General features: G+C 54.1%; 2 protein-coding genes and 1 long non-coding RNA gene across 4 annotated transcripts in view; 1 reads left to right on the top strand and 2 right to left on the bottom strand.

Annotated features, from left to right (window-relative positions):
* Positions 1-433: 433 nt before the first annotated feature.
* Positions 434-4,517, bottom strand: LOC148091087 (uncharacterized). Its single transcript, XR_015715998.1, has 2 exons — positions 4,220-4,517; positions 434-4,116 (listed from the first exon to the last, which is right to left on the bottom strand). It is a non-coding gene; the product is annotated as an uncharacterized LOC148091087 (long non-coding RNA).
* Positions 4,518-4,686: 169 nt separating this feature from the next.
* On the top strand, positions 4,687-9,355 carry FUZ (fuzzy planar cell polarity protein). The gene is made up of 11 exons (XM_016206046.2): positions 4,687-4,857; positions 5,077-5,198; positions 5,459-5,543; positions 5,791-5,859; positions 6,051-6,155; positions 6,839-7,036; positions 7,152-7,247; positions 7,561-7,667; positions 7,741-7,805; positions 7,879-7,953; positions 8,910-9,355. Exons 1-11 carry the CDS (start codon positions 4,747-4,749, stop codon positions 9,134-9,136), a joined length of 1,260 nt encoding a protein of 419 aa, XP_016061532.2. The 5' UTR covers positions 4,687-4,746; the 3' UTR covers positions 9,137-9,355.
* The window catches only part of AP2A1 (adaptor related protein complex 2 subunit alpha 1), a 25,495-nt gene continuing 13,556 nt past the window's right edge, over positions 9,166-21,104 (bottom strand). The window contains exons 5-24 of one of the 2 annotated variants that reach the window (XM_087826846.1): positions 20,497-20,626; positions 19,756-19,857; positions 18,331-18,439; positions 15,832-15,982; positions 15,343-15,511; positions 15,050-15,187; positions 14,607-14,789; positions 14,069-14,166; positions 13,541-13,772; positions 13,282-13,449; positions 13,039-13,202; positions 12,250-12,306; positions 12,056-12,138; positions 11,870-11,958; positions 10,697-10,821; positions 10,497-10,613; positions 10,336-10,405; positions 9,979-10,113; positions 9,517-9,613; positions 9,166-9,404 (exon numbers count right to left, since the gene is read on the bottom strand). In XM_087826846.1, coding sequence (XP_087682972.1) covers positions 9,536-9,613; positions 9,979-10,113; positions 10,336-10,405; positions 10,497-10,613; positions 10,697-10,821; positions 11,870-11,958; positions 12,056-12,138; positions 12,250-12,306; positions 13,039-13,202; positions 13,282-13,449; positions 13,541-13,772; positions 14,069-14,166; positions 14,607-14,789; positions 15,050-15,187; positions 15,343-15,511; positions 15,832-15,982; positions 18,331-18,439; positions 19,756-19,857; positions 20,497-20,626 — 2,398 coding nt within the window. In that variant the 3' untranslated portion in view covers positions 9,166-9,404; positions 9,517-9,535. Of the gene's footprint in view, positions 9,614-9,978; positions 10,114-10,335; positions 10,406-10,496; positions 10,614-10,696; positions 10,822-11,869; positions 11,959-12,055; positions 12,139-12,249; positions 12,307-13,038; positions 13,203-13,281; positions 13,450-13,540; positions 13,773-14,068; positions 14,167-14,606; positions 14,790-15,049; positions 15,188-15,342; positions 15,512-15,831; positions 15,983-18,330; positions 18,440-19,755; positions 19,858-20,496; positions 20,627-21,104 lie in introns of both variants that reach the window. The other variant, XM_087826845.1, reaches the window with a different exon arrangement.

Here is a 21,104-nt window from a genome sequence, read left to right as displayed (position 1 = left end):
CTTTGAGCGGGGCACCATTTCCGACTCTGGTCTCGATGGGAGGGTCAGAAACCTAGTTGCTATGCAACGCGCACGCTGCGCTTTTTTTTCCAACAGAGGTTTCAGTAAAGTTCTTTCAGGAGCAGGGGGATGGGGAGCGTGAAGGGTCCAATCACGTCGTCCGAGACGGGGGTAGCTTGGCAACGCTTTCAGGTTGCTGTCAACTCCGAGTGGAGTGCAGCTGTTTGTTTTCCCTCGCGCCCCACAACCCCCAAGAAGCCACACTCCAACCCTGGTGGAGGTTGCTAGGAAACAACTGATAGTTGTTTTCTGGGCGAGGGGCCAGAAACTGGCCTAGAACATAAATACATTCCAGGTGGATTAAAAATGTAAATACAGCAAATGAAACCATAAAAATATCTGAAGGAATAAAGAAACACACTGCATAATCCTGAAGACTTGGAAAAAGTTTATTGTTACAGCAAAGCCAGAAAACGTAAAATATTGATTTGTCCGCAAGACTCCATAAACCAAGTTCAAAAAAAAAATACGATCAACTGGGAAAGTCAGCATAACTTATGTGTTGACGGAAATGTACTACACAAATACATCTCACCAATCAAAAATTTAGGAAAATAGAAATACTGTATTTTTTTGTAGTGGGAAAGATTCTAAGCAGGCTTTTCTCACACACACAAATTAAAATGGCAAACATCTGAAAACCGCTAATGCTCACCAAGAAGTGCTAATTGAAAAGCCAATGATAAAGCATTTTATTTTGTCATATTAATATTGGAAAGAGTAACATCCATGAGTGTGGGTGAAATGAGAAGGCTCAGACATGGTCTAGTTGGGGTGTAAATCAGGACAACTTGTTCCAATGCAGTTTCGCAATACTTGCTAAAAGAGTGCATATCCTTTGCACACCGCAGTATCACCATTTTGTCACAATTACATTACCCATTTATTTTCCTTGCTGAAGCCTTTTAAATCCCCAACATCATTTTACCTCTACATGCTTAACTGCCATCTCTAAAAAGCTATATATATATTTACATAACCACTATGCCATTATCACCCCTAACAAAATTATTTCTTAGTTCCATCTAACACTAAATCCATAATCAAATATCCTCAATTCTCTCAAAGTATCTTTTTACAATTGCTGTATTGCATCAGGATCCAAACAAAGACTGAACTCATGTTTAAACATATCTCAAATTCATTTTAATCTAATTTGGCTCCTTTTTTATGCAGTTTCTAATAAAATTATAAGGAAGATGAATGTAAAATGGAGAAAGGAAAAACGATCAACAGGTAAGAAGATTAAAATGGTACCTGAAATCAAAACCTGCCCTCTTAACTGTAAGGAAGCCTTTATTTAGAGAAGGTGAGTGTATGATTAGTTGAATTGATTTTTAACCATTTCAATTAATGTATTACAAATGGTAAAATAAACTATTAGGCATTTTAAACTGGACTTCAGCTTCTGGCATTATGGTAGAGGTAGTCTTCAAGGATCCCACTGCCCACCAAAAAAGACAGAGAACCAGAAATTAATAAAAGAGAGGGTCGGAGGAGAACTGCCTGCCAGGGGAAGGGGGCTGCATTGGTGTTACCAAGAGCCTGAAGGCAGCTGTGAGCTGGATAACTGAGACTGGATCTCCAGCTCAGGGCCTTCCAGGGCAGCTGAATTAGTTCCAAATTGGTAATACTCCTGTCTGCAGAAAGAGAAGCAAATGCTCCCCACAGGACTCAGATCAATAGTAGCACAGTGATCATATTTGTGAAAATCCTGTTAAATTATCAACTCTTTATTTTGGAGAAAGGATTTGGGGAGGAGTATTTTCACATCTGCATGATATTAATTCATTACGAAAATAACATTTTTGTGAGTCTGTTAAATAAAGGATTTCATTTTTTTCTCATAACAAAAACTGGCTCATTTGGTGGTTACTAGGCAACGCTCGCCGGAACAAACCATCCTCGAGAGCGAGGTGGGAGATGTTTTTCTCGATTTTGCTCTAAGGAAGGGTGCTAGGGATTCCTCCTGAGGCTATCTTCGAGCGGCACACAGCTGTTTACAGCTTTAGGATGGAGATTAGGCTGACTGGTGGTTGCTAGGCAACACCTTGGCACCGTGACCACTTTTGAGTGGAGCGCAGCTGTTTATCAATTTACCTACTTGGTGGTTGCTAGGCAACACCTTGGCCTGGTCACTACCTTCAACCCAGGCTCTTCACTATCTTCGGTAAATAAATGAAGTCAAACTGTTACCTAAAGGGCGAAAGTCCCCTTTTCGAGGACCCCAAAAGGGTTCTCTTCCCGTTTGGCGTCTTAAAGCCCATAAGAGACAGAAAGTAGTAGCAGCACAAACTCCATTCAATGCAGAAGCAGGAGCCTAGCTCTCAAATCTGCCACTTCTCCACCCAGGATCCAGAACTGTAGATATTTAGATGAAGGGGAGGAATATTAATGGTTTTTCCAGATTCTGCCTTTTTTCTGTTCTTTTGTGGTGCCTTCCATCGTTGTCATGGTGATTGTCAACTGTCATGGCACCTGTAGGTGTCTCATTTAGTGTCCACATTAGATGATCAGATTTTTGGCCTTCTGGAGGTCACTTCCATGGCCACCTTGCTTTAGCTGTATTTTTTCTCTTCAATTACAGCTTACATTCAATATTATTTTGTATTACTAGTTTCAGGTTTACACCATAGTGGTTAAACAATCATATACTTTACAAAGTGTCCTCCCCCACTGAGCTGCTTTTGACTAGTTCTTCTTGAGAAGGAACTATTAAGTGCAGGCCTTCCTGTTCTCAAAGATAGGCATCGAGTTAGGGTGGGGTAGGGGCTCAGCCAGGGTAATAGATCTTTTGTGGGGTAACAGATTCTCCCCTTTCTAATTTTCACTCATTCTTGAGGGGTGCTGAGGGACAAAGGTCAGCCATCCATAACTTCTTTTGGCTGAATGTGGGCATTGTTATGGGACCTGTAATAGGAGAGAAACCTTTCCCTCAACAATCTTAAATAAGTCTGATTTTCTTCTGACTGTAGTCCTAATTGTTCATGCCCCTGGCTAACTATCATTTGAAGCTTGATTGATGCAAGTCTTGTAGAGACAAAAGACACTAGACCATTTTTAGGAGGCAGGCTCAACGATGAATAGTAGAAAGATAGCAGCAAGAGGCCCTAAGAGGTGTAGGTACCAAGTGAGGTTAGGCAAAACATTTTTTACAGCATCCCAGGTATCTTTGGACTTGGTAAAGTTTTCCCCGAACAAGTGTGGCCATTTTGCTTGATTATAGATTTCCAAAGTTGAAACAGATATCAACTTCTATTTGTTCAGTATCATTTCCCCATGTACAGCAGGAGGAGTTGATAACCATGCATACTCCTTCTTGTCCAGTCGAAATACAGGGGTGGGCAAAAGTAGGTTTACAGCCCGGCCGCACGTGGCTCAGCGGTTGAGCGTCGACCTAGCATCCAGGCGATCAGGGTTGGATTCCCGGTCAGGGCACATGCCCGGGTTGAGGGCTCGATCAATGACTCATCATTGATGTTTCTATCTCTTTCTCTCCCTCTCCTTTCCTCTCTCTGAAATCAATAAAGATATATTAAAAAAAAAAAGTAGGTTTACAGTTGTGAGTACACAAAAAGCTTTTGTATTATTAATTATTGTATTATTTTCCATAGGAACTGTAAACCTACTTTTGTCCACCCCTGTATAATTTAGGTCTTGCCTGTTATCAAGAGCTACATCAGCCCTGGCGGGTGGCTAAGTTGGTTGGACTGTTGTCCCATACGACAAAAGTTCCCAGGCTCGATTTCCAGTCAGGGCTCATGGATTTGTTGAACCACTTATTTATGCGTTCATTGGTTGATTCTTGTATGTGTCCTGGGGCTAGCAATGAAGATATCATCCACACGTAGGAGTAGGGTCCCTCCTCCAGGATTACTTCCTCAGGGTCTTTAACTAAGGCGGCCCCCAAATAGGGTTGGTGAGTTTTTGAACCCTTGTGGCAGACTGTCCAGTACAATTGTTGTTTCCTGTTGGTACTGGGATCCTGCCATTCAAAGGTGAAAAGGAAGCTGAGAAAGAAGTTATCTGACGGTCGACTAGAATGGGGGAGGCCAGCTGGAATTTTAAGAGGATGAGACACATGAAGTGACAGAGTTGGACAGTTAAGAAAATACACATTATAACAGAAACAAGATATTCCTTAGATTTGGTATCTTACCCGGGAGTTCAATGTGCTTGTGGTTCCTCTCTCACCTTTTCCGGAGCCCCAAAGTGAGCTCCAGGCGGGACCAGCGGCCGGGCCTCCCCCGGCATGATCCTGGTTTCGGGAGCGCGCCCCCCACCTACTTGGCACAGGGGGTCTTCTCGGTACCCACGCCCTCCTTTACCCGTGCTTGGCAGTCAGAGACGCCCAATTTTGGTTTTGGCATCCCTGCCCTTCCCTCGCGCCCTGTCTCTCGAGCTCTGCAGCCGAGGATGGAAACCACTTCAAGGAGATACTCTGAAGCGTCACAAATACAATCAATGAGCCGCCATCTTTGTTCGGGGCATTGTGACTTCCGGCCGAGGCGGAAGAGACCCGAACGCGGCTTCCGGGTTGGTGGATAGGTTTGAGTCGGATTCACCCAATCAGCTCCCCGTCTCACCCTCTGGCGGTTTCGGATGACAGCCAGACTTCGTGTGACTACGGTCATTCTCCAAGACGGGCACTGACGGTTTTCACGGAGGAACTGGGGTGGGACCCAAATGGGGGAAGAGGGGACGGAGGGTACGGTGCACCTGCTGTGCCTCGCGGCCTCCAGCGGAGTCCCCCTGTTCTGCAGGAGCAGCCGCGGCGGTGCTCCTGCCCGCCAGCAGGTGGGGCTCTGCAGGTCGGGATCTCCGAAATTGAAGTGGGTTAGGAGCTTGGACTCTGGATCTTCAAGGCAGCAGGGGCTGGGGAAGTTTCAGAGTTGAGTTTAGAGGGCTGAGGGTGCAATGGCCCCAAAATCCTGGTGCCTGACCAGGAGGTGCCAGGGGATCTAGAAAGGGGAGGGCATTGGGGGCCCCTGTCTAATGTCCTCAACCTTTCCCCAGCTCCCGTTCTCTGTCATCGGCTCCCTCAATGGAGTCCACATGTTTGGGCAGAATCTCGAGGTGCAGTTGATCTCTGCGAAGACCGAGGACACCACTGTGGTGTGGAAAAGCTTCCATGACAGGTTTCCAAGTGGTAGCTTGCAGCAGGGACAGGGCCCCAGTGATAGGCCCTGTTGAAGATGACTTCAGGGCCTTCCAGCTCTCTGTTTACTTGGCTCTGACAAGCCAATTTCCCTCTGATCCCTGAGTTCTTCTGTATGAGAAGTGGGGTTGTGCTGGGGGAGGATGTCGCTGGCAGCCAGGGTCAAGGGTAAACTACAATCCTCACTACCCTGTTCCCTGGCCTGGACTCATTCTTCCTTCTCACCTTCCTTTCTCACAGCATCACCCTCATTGTTCTGTCATCTGAGGAGGGCACCTCGGAGCTGAGACTAGAGAGACTACTCCAGATGGTGTTTGGGGCCATGGTGAGAATCCCCAAGCCTCTTTTGCCAACCAAAGAATCTGAACTCTCAGGATCCTTCTCCCTCAGACCCAGCAGTCCTGGCCCCCAGCACCTTCCTCCTCCAAAACCCAGGAATCGTGGCCCTCAGTCTCTCCTCCCTCAGACTCAGGAGTCCAGATCCTCAGCCCCCTCATTCCTCAGTCTGAGTCCCAGCCCCTCCTTTGTTCTAAGATCTCCAGGGCCCCTACTCTCTTACATGGTTCTTCTAGGTTCTTCTCGTGGGACTTGAAGAACTGACCAACATCAGCAACGTAGAAAGACTGAAGAAGGAGTTGAGGGTGAGGCTACTGATATTTGGGGACTACAGTGCCCAACAGCCCCTAGGGCAGCCTGATCCCGTGGATTCTTGGGGCAGCTCAGTTTTCTGACCCTGGAGCTAGGCCAACTCAGCAGGGCCACTTTTTTGATGGGGACGCAGCATACCTAGGACCCACCTAGGTCCTAAGCACCTCCCTTCTCCCTCTGCTAGGCCTGTTACCGCCTCATTGACAGCTTCCTGGGGGACTCAGAGCTTATTGGAGACCTGACCCAGTGTGTGGACTGTGTGGTTCCTCCAGAAGGGTCCCTCCTGCAGGTATTAGGGAAACCTTGGAGACTTTTAAACTTGTCCTTATGGCCCTGTCTCAGACCTCATCCTCTTACCCCTCCACCTCTTCCCATCCTCCAGGCTTCCGGTCCAACCCCCACTTGGCCCCAGAAGGATTTCTTTACACCCAAAGCTGACCCTGCTCCTCCCCTTATCACAGCTCTCTCATGGCTTCCATCACTCCCATGACAAGGTCCTAGCCCCTTGCCCAGCTCCCTCAGGGGTCCCACAAATCCCAACAACTTCCCAGCTTCCCATCTTAGCATATGCTGTTCCTTCTGACCAGTGAATCTCTTATTAACCCCTTTTTAAAATACTGCTCTTGTGGATTCACTAGCAGTGTGAATGTTGGCAGGTGACTTGACCTCCTGAGCCTCAACAGGTGGTTGATTGCACCTACTTGGCACACAGTAGGACTCAATAAACCATAGCTGCTGCCATTGTATTGTTAGCTTCAGCAGCACATTGCTGGCAGGGTAGCAGGTACCTCTAACTTCACCATGTGACTTGGGGGTTGTAACTGCACGTGAAGGCAAAGCAACCCAGGCCCAGGGAGGGTGCGACACTTGAGCATGGCCACAAGGCGAACTTTGAATTGTATGCGGTGTCCCCACTCCTCGCCAACCTGCTCGTGTCTCCTGACTCGCTGTCGGCCTGCCTCCCTTACCCAGGAAGCCCTCTCTGGGTTCGCCGAGGCTGCGGGAACAGCCTTCGTCAGCCTCGTCGTGTCGGGCAGGGTGGTGGCAGCAACAGAAAGCTGGTGGCGGCTGGGGACGCCGGAGGCCGTACTACTCCCCTGGCTGGTGGGCTCCCTGCCGCCACAGGCTGCACGGGACTACCCCGTGTACCTGCCGCACGGGAGCCCCACGGTGAGTGGGTGGGAAGGTAGGGGCCCGGGACACCTGCGCACGAAGGGGTGGGGCCTAGGGGCCGAGTCCCGAGGAGGCAGCGCTTGCGGAAGGGACTGAGCTGCGCCCGCTTCAGGTCCCGCACAGGCTTCTGACCCTGACGCTGCTGCCGGGCGTGGAGCTGTGTCTGCTCTGCGGGCCGCGCCCTCCCCTCAGCCAGCTGGACACACAGGTGAGTCCGGGATGCGTCCGCCCGCGCCTCCCCGCCCTGCTCCCACCCCAGCCCTGCCCGGTGCTCTCTACTCTGTACCCCCCTTTCCCAGCCTCGCCCCTCCAGTAGGCCCCGCCCCCTTTGCGCTCCAATCACCTTCACCCCAGCTTGCCCCCCTCCTTCCACTCCTGTCCCTCCAGGCCCCGCGCGTTCCGCGGTCCCCTCCGCCTCCCTTCGCTCCGCCCCGACCCCCCTCTCCCTCCTCTCGGCCTCGCGGGGTTCCCCTGATACGTCCCTGACCTCCCGGCGCCGCGCCTGGCCACGCCCCCTACAGCTTCTGGAGCGCTGGTGGCAGCCAATGCTGGACCCGCTGCGGGCCTGCCTGCCGCTGGGACCCCGAGCTCTGCCCACTGGCTTCCCCCTGCACACGGACATCCTCGGGTAGGGCTTGGCCGGAGGAGCGGGTCGGGGTCCTTAGCCCTCTTCCCTGGTTATGAGACGCCCTTTCCCACAGGCTGCTGCTCCTCCACCTGGAGCTGAAGCGCTGCCTCTTCACCGTGGAGCCCTCAGCGGATAAAGGTGACTGAGGAGGAGGGCAGGCCAGGAGGGTCCTGGGCCCTGGAGAGGCTGTCATCCTTCCTTCTCCTTTCAGATCCTTCCGCTGAGCAGCGTCGGTGCCTCCTCCGTTCCTTCTATGCCCTGGTCACCGCCATCCACTTCCCACCAGGTCAGCGGTGGGCACAGGGCTGGGGCAGAGTGCCAGGTCACACAGGGAGGGAGTAAGAAGTAGGGCTGGAGAAAATGGTAGAACTCAGCAGGTATTGGGCATAGTTGAGGCCTGGGCATCCACACTGATGGATAGAGCACGGAGGTCCCAGCCTGGAGGTTATACAATCTCCTGGTTAATCCTAATAGTTAACAGAGACCTTATCTCTTGCCAAGTGCTTTATATGCAGTGACTCAGTTCATCCTCACTGGTGAGGGTTATCTCTTGCTATGTCATCATTCCCATGTTACAGATGAGGAAACTGAGGCTCAGCTAATAAGCAGCAGAGCTGTCACATACAGTTGGCTCCCACATCCACACGCTCCCCTCTACTGCTTAAAGTACAGGCTTTACCCATAGTCTGGGGGTGGGGGGGAGTACCACAGAGCCAGGGTTAGTTAGGAAAAGTTGTCCTAGAATCCAAGAGGCCCCAAAGAGACAAAGGAAGGGACCTAAGGTGATGCTGCAACCCCAGTAAAGATCCTGATAAATGTAGCAACATGGTAAAGAGCTGCACCTGGGAGGGGCAGAGGACTGTCCCTTCCTAGCTGTTGACTCTACCCCTCCCCACCAGCTTCCCATAAAGTGGGGTGGGGTCTCTAGGGTCCCCATACCTGGAGCACAGTGCCTGGCACCTGATAAGCATCACCTGTGTTTGCCATTTGTGTTGCTAAGCAGATTGCTTGGGGCTGCACATAGTGTCCCCAGGAAAAGGGGGGACTAAGGCTGAGTGGGAAGAGAGGCAGCTGAGTGAGAAAGCCTGGAACCTTCAGGTCACTGACAACTGGATGGAGCCGTGAGGCCCTTGCATGTCAGGAGTCAGGCTCAGGCCCAGGATGGGGTATAGCTCCTGCAGGTTGGCATCCTAGTGGTCCAGACCCCATTGGTCACCTGAGCCCTTCCTGTCCTTTCTCCAGAGCCTGGACAGCAAGAGGAGAAGACGGAGGACACAGCCCACCGAACCCAGGTGCCAAGAGCCTGCTACCTGGTATCAGGGACTGAGGAGCCAGGCACAGGATGGCATCTGGTGGCTCTACAGTTGGGGCCACGGCGACTGCTGCTGCTGCTGTCTGCTCAGAGTCCCAGCCATGGACTGCGGAGCCTGGCCACCCACACTCTGCATGCCCTCACCCCACTCCTCTGACCTCTGGGCATGAGCGACACAGAGGGACCCAGAGCTGTTAGCGTCTGTTTATTTGATCACAATAATACACAGCCCCTGGACGGGGAGAGGGCAGGAGGGGCCACAACAGGGTGGGGGGGGAGGGGAGGAGGCGCCTGCTTCCCTGGCCCCTCTCCCCTCTGTGCTTGAGGGGGGAAAGGGAGGGAGGGGGCTCCCCCTTACCCCCCAGAATGTAAACAGCAGCAGATGAACAAAAATAAAAATACAAAAGGCCGGAGGAAGTTCCCAGGCATCCCCCTACCCCAGGGTCTTCCCTGTCACCAGCAGAGGGCCCCTCACTGCCCCAATCCACCAAAGCTCCCTCAGTCCTAGGGGATTCCTGGCACCGGCCACATTCCCAGGGGGGGCAGTGTCCAGGGCTCAGAACTGCTGGGCCAGCAGCTCACACAGGTGACGAGAGACAGGCTCCTTGCTGGTGCGCAGGGTCAGCCGGTACATCTGGGGGACATGAGGGACAGGGAATCAGGGAGGAGGCAGAAGGATGGGGCAGACCAGGTGAGACAAGATGGGGAGGGGAATATGGGCAAGATAGAAGATGAGAAGAGTGAAAAAGCAGAAAGGGGTTAGAAAGGTGACAGAAGGGGCAGGAAGTAGGAATAAAAGTGACAGGAAACAGAAGCAAAGAATGAAAGATAAAAGGCCAAAAAAGGTGGAAAGGATATAGACAGACAAAAGCCAGGATGGGAGGGGAGGGGAAGGGAGAAGACAAGAGTCAAAAGAATTGGGGAGGGGAGCACGGAGAATGCACACGAGGCAGGGGGTGATGCATCTGTTTCAGGTGGGCCCCCCAGACCACCACTCACCTGAGCCTGGGCATTGGGCTCCAGCCGGAGCAGACAGCCCACCTGCAGGGCTTTAGTCTGGATGATCCCAGCCCCTACAAAGTTCTCAGGGTTGGGGTCCACGTTGTCCAGAAGAGCGGAGCCAAACCCCAGGAGCTGGGGAGGAAGGGTGGCAGCCGTCAGAGGTGCCAGAGCTGTTAGCTCCAGAGTGGCACACCAGTTCCCAAAACTTAAGAGTGGGAATTTGCGGCATTTTACAGATGGGAAAACCAAGGATTGGAGAAGTTGAGCAGCCACCGCTCCCCAGATCCGAGTTGGGGAGAGGCAGAATTGGGATATTAGCCTGGGGGCTCCTCTCTTCATTCTCCTTACTCTCACCTTGGCCTTAGTGACTTCAGCATCCATGGGGTGGTTGGCCTTGAAGATTTTCTGCGCCTCCTGTTGGGGGCTGGGGGGAGGAAAGGTTCTGGTCAGGGACCTGGCAGCCCCGGCCCCACCCACCCTTAAGTGAGGCTGTAGCTCTGTCCCCTGCTACTCACAGGCTCAGCTGCTTCCAACGCTGGAAGAAGTCCTGGGCCGCCATCTCTGTTGGCTGGAAGAACTTGTTGATGGTCACTGGGAGCTTCAGGGTGAGGGACTGAGGGGCTCCCCCATACCTGGCATTGGAGGAGAGGGCTCCATCGGACCACGCCCCTCGCCCATGAAGCCCCGCCCACGGGACACCATCACCCTGACTCACCTGAAGCGCACTGACAGGAGAGGGGGCGTCAGGAAGTCCCTCAGACACTCGATGTTGAGCACCTGCTGCACCTGTGCCCCACCGTCCACCTGCGCGGCTACACGCTTGGTCTGCACGGCCAGCTGTGCCCACCGTGGTCAAGGAAGCCAGAACCGAGGTGGCTCCGTGGGGTCCTGACACCCTGGATTTTTCCTATACTAAATCGGCCTTTCACAACGGGCTCAGCGACCTCGGCTACCGCAGGTCACACGGTAAAGAGGCAAGAGCCTCTCTGGGTTTGAATCCTGGCGCCTACCACCTCAGTGACTATGGACCCCTTAGCCTCTCTTGGCCTCATCTGCAAAATGGCCACTGTGTCCTCAGTGTTCAAAGATACAATCCAGCACGAATACTTGTCAGTGTTTCACATATGGGAAGTGCATAGTTAGTGTTACCATCTACCTTCATGTCAGCGACCCACTGGGTCTTCTGCATCTCACCCCTGCCCCACCCATGCCCAGCACTGAGCTGAGTGTACAAGAGGCCTCTAAAAATGATGAATGAAGCAAAGAACTAAAAGTAAAAAGATCCTCAAAGTTCTGAGGTCTAATCCCTATCATTTCACAGGGGTGGAAGTGGATGACCAGAGGGGGGGGAGAAGGGACCAACACCACTCAAGTGCTTCCTCTTTGACAGCCATCCTTCCAGAGTTTTCCAACCATGCTGACCTGCAAAACAACCCTATGAGAAGGAAGAGGAGGGTCTACTCAGACGGGAGAGGAAGGCTCAGAAAGGCAAAGCAACAGCCCAGGTCACACAGGAGGCGGCTCTGGTCAGTGAGACCCCCAGGCCTGGCTCTTGAGTTCAGAAGGAACTAGAATCACAGGTATGGAGCCAGACAGAGGACAAAGTCAGGAAGGGGTCTGACAGGGACAAATGGGCCTGGAGCAGCAGGGGTTCTAGACGTAATGCCTCCTGCACACCTATCACTCACTTCACTGTCATCTCTGGGGAAAAAAGGACCATATGCTCTTACAGATGACACGAAATCTCAGAGAATTAACAAGTACTCAGGCTCTCAAGTAAGAGGGCTGAATAGGGGTCTTGACTTGGGTTCATCTCCTTCCCAGGAAGACAGACACACAGGGTGGGCCTGGAGCAGAGGGGGTTGCTGGGCCAGGCTGGGAGGATATGAGTCTGGAGGTCTCCAGGGTGGACGACAGTGGGCGTGAAGTTCTGGAACTGTACCGAGGTCTTGTTGCCATAGAAGAGATACATGCGGCCTGCAGTGATGGGGAGAGGCAGGCCTCCGTGAGAGTCCCTACTCACCACCCAAGCAAGGTCTCCCCAAAACCCCAACCTCACAGCCTCGGGACACACCCAAGTTCTGCCGGAACTCTGACTTGACTCCGATCTGCAGCAGCTGGTTCTCAAACAGGACTCCATTGTTCTTGCACACGAACCTGGGGAGGGGGTGGCAGGAGCAGAGCTCAGGATGAGAAGGGTGCCTGTCTGGACCCTGCCTGTGATCCCGGCCTGTCCTCATTCCCTTCCCTGATCTCTTCCAGACTCACTTATTCAGCAGTTCATCAGCTTCTGGGATGGGCGGCCCAATATCCTCAGGACCTGAGCTGCAGACAGGGAAAGGAGTGAGATGGGAGGGGACTGAAGGGAGGAAGGTACTAGATAGAGGTAAAGGCCTGGAGCTAGCTAACAGAAGGAGACAACAGGCCCTGAAAGGACAGAACCCCACAATCCACATACCCAGATTCCCCAGAGAACCCCAAAATTAGTCTAGTGATTGCCTCTTATGGGAAGAGGCCTCTAGCATGTGTTGCCACCCGCCCCCCACATCAGAGGACCCTGACTTTCCAAGTCCCTGCATCTACAGTTAGCTCAACAGGAACCCTTGATGAGAGCTCCAAGTCCCCTAACCCTCCCTAGGGACACAAGAGTCTGCCCACCAACCCCCTGAGACCACCCCTTACTCAGCAGCTGGAGCTGGGTCAGCCAGCAAAGCCATGGGGCTCTCAGGAGCAGGCGGCTCCAGCTCGCTGGGCCATCCAATCCCAGAGCAGACAGAGAAGACAGGCGTGGCAGGCAGCCAATCCCAGACAGGCAGCAAAAGGACCAAAGAGAAAGAAGGAGGAGGGAAGGAGAGAAGGAAGAGCAGGCTGAGACACAACGATGGGAAAGGACAACGAAGGGTGGCCAGGGCAGCCGAGACCCCAGAGTGGCCAGAGGGAGGAAGTAGGCTGGGAGAGGCGACAGCCAGGTGGACAGAGGCACAGGGACAGGGAGGGAGGAACGAGTTGGGGGGAACAGACAGAAGACGGTAGCCCAGAGCCCAGGGCCGACGGTACCTGAGGAAGGCCTCCTCGGGAGTGGGCCCCAGGCTGGGCTGGGCGACTGGGCCGTCGGAGGAGACGTCCACCAGGAGGTTGCCTGCACCCGAGGGAGCCTGGGGTGCTGCTGGAGGAGGGGCTGCCCGCAGCCCCAGGAGGTCGGCGGAGGGTGAGGGTGTGGACTGCAGGAAGTACAGACAGAGGTGAGAAGAGAGGACACTCCAGATGGACCCTACAGGCGGCCCAGTCTGGGGGACTCACCACAGTGCTGGGCGTGGGCTCCACACCCCCATTGATGTCATTGCTGCTTGGGTCCCTCCGGCCATCATCCAGGGCGCTGGCAGCTCCTGGACCCTTCTTGCGTTTCAGCTTGGCCAGGATGGACGACTCACGCTCAGGGAAGGGCGGCATCTCCTCCAGCACTGTGGCCTGTGGTGTTGGGGGCGGGAGCAGGTCAGGAGGAGAGGGAGGGCAAGGCACAGAAGGTGGAGGAGGGGGTATATGGGGACCGGGCCCTGACCAGGACATCCGTGCTGGCCACTGAGCTGAGTGTGAGGTACTCGACTGCACGCTGCTGCAGCTCTACATCAGCGTTGCGCAGCTGGGAGCCGGCCCGCAGCACGCCCTGGATGGTGGCCTTGGTCTCCGGGAAGAGATTGATGAACTTGATGTAGGTGGACAGCAGCAGGGCCCGCGTTGCCACGCTGCACAGGTGGAACTTGGAGTGCAGCAGCGAGAACTGCACCGGGGGGCTGTGAGGGGGCAAGGGTCAGTGGGTGCCAACTCCAACCCCCCTCTCCCAGAAACCCTGACGGGGGGTGCCACCACTCTTGGAGGGACCCTTCCCAGGACCCCAGGCTGGCCCGAGGCAGTGGCCACTGCAACAGTCTGTCCCAGAGGCTCCTGAGAGTTGGGGTCTCTCTTAACCCTGCAAGTTCTGGGCAAGGGGGGGAGAAGGTTCCTGGGAGCCCCATCATCACTAGCCCTGAGACTCCTAGGGTCCCCCATACCCTGGACCCTTCAGATGAGAGTATGTTCACCCCCTTACCTGGAGCGAGGGTCCCCAGCAATTAGGTTCCCAAACTCCCCAAGGATGTAGCCGCCGACCTTCACCATGTTCTCGTGACAGGCTGGGGCCTGGAGCGCCTGGGAGGTGGGGACAGGGTGGAGAGACCATGAGTAATGACCCCTGGCTCAGGAGCACTCAGGTGTGCAGACGGGGCGCTAACCCTCAGGACTCTATGACATGTGTGGGATTATAGATGGGGAAACTGAGGATGCGGCACAGAGTGGTTAAGTAACTGGCCCAAGCTCACACAGGTAGTAAAACAGGACAGAATGGGACCCCTTTTCTGGTGCAGAGTGGGAAACTGCTGAGACCTTGGGATCAGTGACTGTATGCCAGGCTAAGCCTCACAATGGCCAGGGAAGGCCAGGCCCCTGGGTCCCCCGGGAGAAGTAGGGAGGCCAAGGCACTGCTCAGAGGTGGAGGAAGAAGGATGGTGGTCTGGGCTGACTGGTCCCAGTCCCAGCTGTCTCTTCTCGGCCTTGATGCCCTTTCATGGGGGAGAGCTGGGGGTGCTGACCTCAAAGACAGTCTTGGCAGCGTAGCCCTGGACGTCATCACGGTTGGTGACAATCTGCAGCACCCGGTACCACACCTCCTCACTCACATAGTCGCCTGCGATGCGGATGAGGTTGAGGATGGTGTCCACATACCAGCTGTAGTCCACTGCGTATTTCTCAGCTAGGATGGCCACCTTCAGGACCTGCCAGCCAGGAGGGAGGATGGGCATGTGTGTGTGCATACAGTATGCTCATGGGGGAGTAGGGTGTTGACTCAACTGGATCTGGGCTCACCACTGTCACTGTCTGGAGACCCAGGAGTCCAGGCTCTCGGCTCCTCCTCCCTCAGACCCAGGAGTCCAGGCTCCCAACCTCTCCTCCCTCAGACCTGAGGAGTCCAACTGCCCAGCACTTTCTTTCTCAGACTTGGGATATCCAGATGCCCAGCCCTCCCAGGACTCACAATCTCTTCACGGATGGCGTAGTCGGCTGTCTCCAGGTACCGCAACATCTCCGACACGATCTGCTTGGCATTGCTCCGGTCACACATGGCATAGAGGAGGTCGGCCGCCCGCTGTCGCACACTGACATCCCGCTCCGTCTGAGGGAAGAGAGCAGGTGGGCTGTGTTCTCGGCTCCCAGTGGCATAGGGCTGGCCCAAGGGCCTCCAAGCCCCGTGCCTCTCCGAGGAGGCAGAGGAGACCAAGGCTGGGTGGGTGTGGAGAGCTTGGCCCAGGGCAGGCTCCAAGATCACACCTTGAGGGCATTGATGACAGTGTCGATGTGTGTCTTGACCGCCTCATGGGAGAATTCAGAGCTGGCGAGCGTGCACATGCTCTCCAGGGCCAGGTAGCGCAGGTTGGTCTCCCGGTGCTGCAGGAACTGGCCCAGCTGGTTACAGGCCCGTACCAGGAGGTTGGGCTCACTGCCAGCAAGAGACAAAGAGACATGGGGACATGAGGAGGAGACTCGGGCAAGGCTGGTCCATCCACATCATCCTCAGAACCCAGGTCTTAACTCCTGCCCCCAGCCCAGTCATGGCCACTCCTGGTGACACAGACATCTGGGGCCAATGAGCCCAAATAAAGACAGCCAGGAATTCTGCCTCCCAGGAGGACCCAGCACCAACCTAGCAGGGCAACACTTCACAACTTCATCATCCTTCTACCTGGAAGTCACAATTCCCAGACCCACTCCCCTCAGACCCAGCAGTCCAGGCCCTGCCCCCAGCCTCCAGGTGGGCACCTGTCATAGTGGATGATGAGGCTGATGGTCTCGAAGAGGATGGCATTCTTGGCGTTGGAGTGCTGAACCTTCTTGGACTTGGGTGGCTCCTGGGCCTTGTTGAGCACAGTCTCCAGACACTCAACCAGCCTCCCCTTCACGGCTGCATCCTCTAGGGAAATGCAGGGACCAACCTGGATTGAGCTCTCTGCAGGCCCAGCTTACTTGTCAGGGACAGGGGCCATGCCATGGCTCCCACCTTCCACAGGAAGGTGCAAGCCCTACAGCTGCGGGCTGGGGCCCCCGGGGGCCAGAGAATGTGGGAGAGATGCCAACAGAGGACCCAACTCTACACCTGGGCTCTCGTCCTGCTCCACTCTGACCCTTCTAGGCAACAGGCTGCACCCCTGTGAGCCTCAGTTTCCCCTTCTGCAGCACTGATGCTCTTTAGGTTCCTCACAGGCAAAGAAAATTCCAGGAACCTTCCCCAGAGACACCCTGAAACCCAGCCTTCCAACAGAGCAGTCTGAGTGCCTGAGATAGACACCAACCAGAAGCTCACACAGTCCCCACTAACTACCATTCCCTGGGATGTGAGGCAATGCCATGGACAGAGCAGCTGCAGAGAGTTCCAGCCAATGTGCTGCACCCAAATCTTAGGCATTCAGAAAGCGCTCAAGGACACACAACGGCAACGGCCAAATCTAGAAGGTAGCATACAAAACTCTCCTGGTTTCTTCAAAGGCAGGCAGTGGGGGTGGGAGGTGGGAGGACAATTCTAGCCCAGAAAAATGACATTTGTGGTCCTAGATTGTACTATATATTTTTTAAGCCATAAAAATAATGCTGTGGACACTTGGGCTGTTCGGTGCCTGGATAGCAAATGACACTGTAAGGTCATTTTGAATCTTCTGAGGCGTGACGAGGGCGCTGTGGTTTTATACGGTGTCCCTGAGAGACGTATGCGGAAATATTTCGGGGTGGAGGTAGTGTTATGATGTCTGTGACTTACCATCAGGTAATGCTGCAGCCATCTGAGGGCCAGCAAGCCAAGGCACAAATGCCGCATGTTAACAAGCTCCACTGGATCCCAGCAGAGGCACCTGATTTTACTAGTCTACTCTCAGAAGTTATCTTTGTGTTTGAAATTTTGTCTAATAAACAGCTGGCTGAAAGCCAGTGTCCTGGAGTAAAAGGGGCAAATCTTCCAGATTAAGGGAGATTTATGAGAAATAATAATCAAGTGCGATACTAGTATCTTGACTCGATCTTAGGTTTTTTTGTTTGGTTGGTTTTTTAAATATATCTTTATTGATTTCAGAGAGAGGAACGGAGAAGGAGAGAGAGAAACATCAATGATGAGAGAGTCATCGATCGATGCCTCCTGCCTGCCCTCCCACTGGGGTTGAGCCTGCAACCTGGGCATGTGCCCTGACCAGGAATCGAACCTCGATCTCCCAGATCAGAGGTTGATGCTCAGCTGCTGAGCCACACCGGTCAGGCTCAATCCTAGTTTGAACTGACAGTGGAAGACAGTTTGGAGAAATTAGGAAAAACTGCAGTGGGTATCAAAGAACATTAGGGGATCATCGTTAGTTTGAAGTATGAGTGCAGAATTGCTGCTGGGAATGAAAATTGCCATTGTTTTGAGAGATGCATAACAAAATATTTAAAGGCAAAACATCATGATGTCTGTAATTACCTTTTAAGTATGTCAGAAACATATAACAAAATAAGAGTGTGCATACAAGAAACACGGGAAGTCTAGGTGGTTTATCAGGCACCTACTATGTGCTGAGCATCTCAGCACAAAGTCCCTCAATTCTGCTGTGTGAGGTCAGACCGATGAGCCGCCTGCGGTAGAGGGAGGGGCTTAGAGCATAGATTCTGAAGTCAGGTTCTGCCTCTCAGCCACTGCCCAGGCCTAAAAGGCCATGTCATCTCCAAGCCCGTTTCCCTATTTGCATATTGCAGGGAGTTCTCCCTCACCAGCTCTGTAGGAGGGTAGACACTCCGGTGCAGGACCTGGCTCCCTGTAGGCTCTTCAGCCATGCCAGTGGTCATGACAATGAGGACACAAAAACCCCTAACAGAGCTGCGGGAATTCAAACAGCACAGCCTGGGATCTGCTGGGTAACCTGAAGCAAGGACCTCCTGCCCTGCTCCAAGCCTCAATTTTCTCATCTGTAAAACAGGCCTGACCACAGTCCCCATGTTACAGGCTGGAGTGTGAGCGTGGATCAGAGACACCCTGGCCCATAGCAGGGCATCAATAAAAGCCAGTGATCTATCTGACTGTCTGTTACTCCCTGCTCTGTGGTGTTCCCACCTTAGGCAACATACTCATCCTGGAGCCCTCCTAGTCAGGTTCTGGGCTCACAGCTGCCCCCACTGCAGCCAAGGAGCAGGGCTAGAGGCACCAGCCGACTCTGAGAAATGCTGACACAGACCCCCAGCACCCACATGCCTGCCTCAGGGGGTCAGAGGCCCCATGTCCCAGCACTGAGGGCTCAGCGGTACCTGGTGGGGGGTAGCACTGCAGTAGCCGCAGGAGTTTCACTGAGAGCCAGGGCGCTGGGACGAAGTAGTAGGTATAGTCCTGGAGGTCGGTGGAGGCCGAGGAGACGATCTGGGGGCAGGAAAAGGGAGGTGAGGCATGGGCGGGAGCACCAGGGTGGGGTGGATGAAATGCTGCCTTCCCAAGGAGGTGCAGCAAACTGAGGCTCAGGGAGGAAATAGAGGAAGCCACCGGCACACACTGACAGGGAGGATTGGGACAGCAGAGGCTGTCAGGTGGACAGGAAGTCTCTGCCAATCTGATTCCCAACTGTGAGCTCCTGATTCCATCTCTGCCCCCCCTCAAACTCTGGCCACATCCACCAGCATACACATCACACCTACTCGCTGGAGACTGCTCCCCTGCAGTTCTCCCGAGACTGGAAGCTGCTCAGAAGTCCCCAGGCCTAATACCAGGTCAGGCACAAAAAGGCTAAGGGAGTAGGTGGAGAATTAGTGAAAGGGCGTGTGACTTTGCTTCTTCACGGAAAACTCCTACTCAACCTTGAAAACCCCTTCTCCAGGAAGCATTCTCACCATGCTCTGTGCCACCTCCATGATGGTATTGTGCCCTACCCCCATTATCACTTTCTCTCTCCCCCACCAGCCTGGCTTATGGGACTATTTGGATGTGTGGTGAAAGAATGAAAAAAGCGAATGAATGAACTGTGTGTTCTCTTGCTTGAGAATCCAGGCCTTTTTACCTGCCCAGAAAATGTTTATATTTACTCCAAGTCTCAATACAGGGATCACCTCTCCCAGGAAGCCTTCCTGGATTTCCAGGCTGGGTTATGTACTTCCTTTGGGGGCCTACAAAGCCCTATGCTACCTCCACAACAGCACAAACCAGCCCTTTTATGATAATCTGTGACTGAGTTGGCCTGCCCTGTCACACCCCCTTCCTCCAACAGGACAGGGGGCTCCTTGAGGGCTGAGGCCAAACTCATCCATGTTCCCCATCAGCCCACACAGACCGGGGCACACAGGAAGCCTCAGGGCATGTTTCCAGGACAGGGTAAGTATGAGGAGGGGAGGGGAGGGGAGGGGAGGAAGGAGTGAAAGCCAGATGTATGGGAAAGGAGCGAGGAAAAGCAGAGAAAGCAGGAGGAAGAAAGACAGAGGGGCAAGAGGGAGGAAGGAAATCAGGATAGCAGCTCTCACTTCCTGGGTGCTCACCATGCACCAGACCCTGTCCTAACACTTTACACAGATTAATTCACAGTAGCTATTGTGAGATAGCCACTGGTACCATCCCAGTGGATGAACCCAGCTCAGAGCCTGAGTTCATAACCACTGGTTAGGCTGCCTCCCAGGGAGTGCAAGGGGGACAAGAGAGGTGCCCCAAGGGACAGGGACACCACCCATAGCTAGCGGTGAGACCACACCCACCCTGCTCAGGCGAGACACAGCCAGGGATATGCAGGTCTTGAAGTCATCCGGGTTCTTTTTGCACAGACAGGTGATGAGGCTGACAGCAGCTGTGACCACGCCCTGCAGGAGCAGACAGGTGGCAGGTCAGAGCCCTGGTGGGAGGGTCAGACTGGAGAAGAGTGTGCAGGGGGGGATCTGAGAGCAGAGACTCAGGAACAATGGGGTGGGGTTGTAGGAGGGGTTCGCTTAGGGGTACATAGGTATCACAGTGAGTATTTTGGGGCTCAGGGACATGACCAGCACTCTGGGTACCTGGAGTGCCCCTGGGAGGGCTCAGGTATCTTAGGTATGGAGCAGAGGGTGGGTGGGGACTAGGGCGGAAATGGAAGTATTGGGGTGGGGACGGAGGTGAGCATTGCTGTGCTGGCTGGGCAGGTAACGGGCACTGGGGGAACCTCTGGGTGTCAGAAATGGAGGCTGGGATTTTTCTGAGGTGATGAGTGGGTGTTGGTGTTGGGGACCCTGGACAGGACCACTGGGTAGCCAGGTGGGTGTCAGGGACAGAGGTGGTGGGGGTTCAAGGACACTTAGATGAGTGTTAAGTACTGGGGAGACTATACCAGGGTCTCTAGGTGTCTGAGTAAAGACAGGGACGGGGGGGGGGGCCCAAGGCATCCAGGGCAGGGGTGGGCCTCCCTGGGCCTCCAGGTGGACATCAAGGGTGGGGGTGAGCCTGGGGACAGCAGCGCCAGGCCTCACCATGTGCTGGTCGTTGAGCAGGTGCACGACTCGAGCCGTCCACTCGCCCATGGGCACCAGGTCAGGGGAGGCCTTATAGAGCCGCAGAAGACACAGGGCCGCGCTCTGCTTCACGCTGTCCATGCTGTCCCTGCAGGGACACAATGTGGGGAGGGTGGGGTCAGTGTGACCCAGGCCCCGCACACCGCCCCTCCTCTCTCGCTCCTCCCAGGAGGACGCAGGATCCAGTCTGGCACTAGTCACATGGCCCACATCTCAGCAGCCTTGAGGGGTCACTGGCAGACAAAATGTCAAGCCTGGCTCTGTACTTAAGTGCCTACTGAATACCAGCATGCTGCAGTCAGTGTGGACAGAATGGTGAACAAATTGGTCCAAATGTCTGTCCTCACAGCTTACATTCTAGGTGGGTGATCAGTATCCAAGCGCCCCCTACCCCATACTACTGGGTGGGGTCAGGGCTCCAGCACACACTAGGGCAGGTGTGAGCACCGCGTGCTGCAGACGCTGTTTTAGAGGAAGGCCGCTCTGATAAGTTGCCAGCTGAGCAGAAAACTGAGTAACTTAATGAGGAAAGACAAAATCTCTGCACAGGACGTCCCATCCCGGGG

The sequence above is a fragment of the Miniopterus natalensis genome, chromosome 18, assembly GCF_054644295.1.
Source record: "Miniopterus natalensis isolate mMinNat1 chromosome 18, mMinNat1.hap1, whole genome shotgun sequence".
In the NCBI taxonomy this organism is placed as follows: domain Eukaryota; kingdom Metazoa; phylum Chordata; class Mammalia; order Chiroptera; family Miniopteridae; genus Miniopterus; species Miniopterus natalensis.
Note: the sequence above shows the minus strand (reverse complement) of the source record. Positions and strands in the feature narration are given on the sequence as shown.

What these genes read in the sequence shown, in the direction of transcription:
- FUZ (XM_016206046.2), top strand. Translation starts at nt 4,747, where the DNA reads ATGGGGGAAGAGGGGACGGAGGGTACGGTGCACCTGCTGTGCCTCGCG. An exon ending in TGGAAAAGCTTCCATGACAG is followed by an intron (nt 5,199 to 5,458) that starts GTTTCCAAGTGG and finishes CCTTTCTCACAG; the next exon opens with CATCACCCTCATTGTTCTGT. An exon ending in GACTGAAGAAGGAGTTGAGG is followed by an intron (nt 5,860 to 6,050) that starts GTGAGGCTACTG and finishes TCCCTCTGCTAG; the next exon opens with GCCTGTTACCGCCTCATTGA.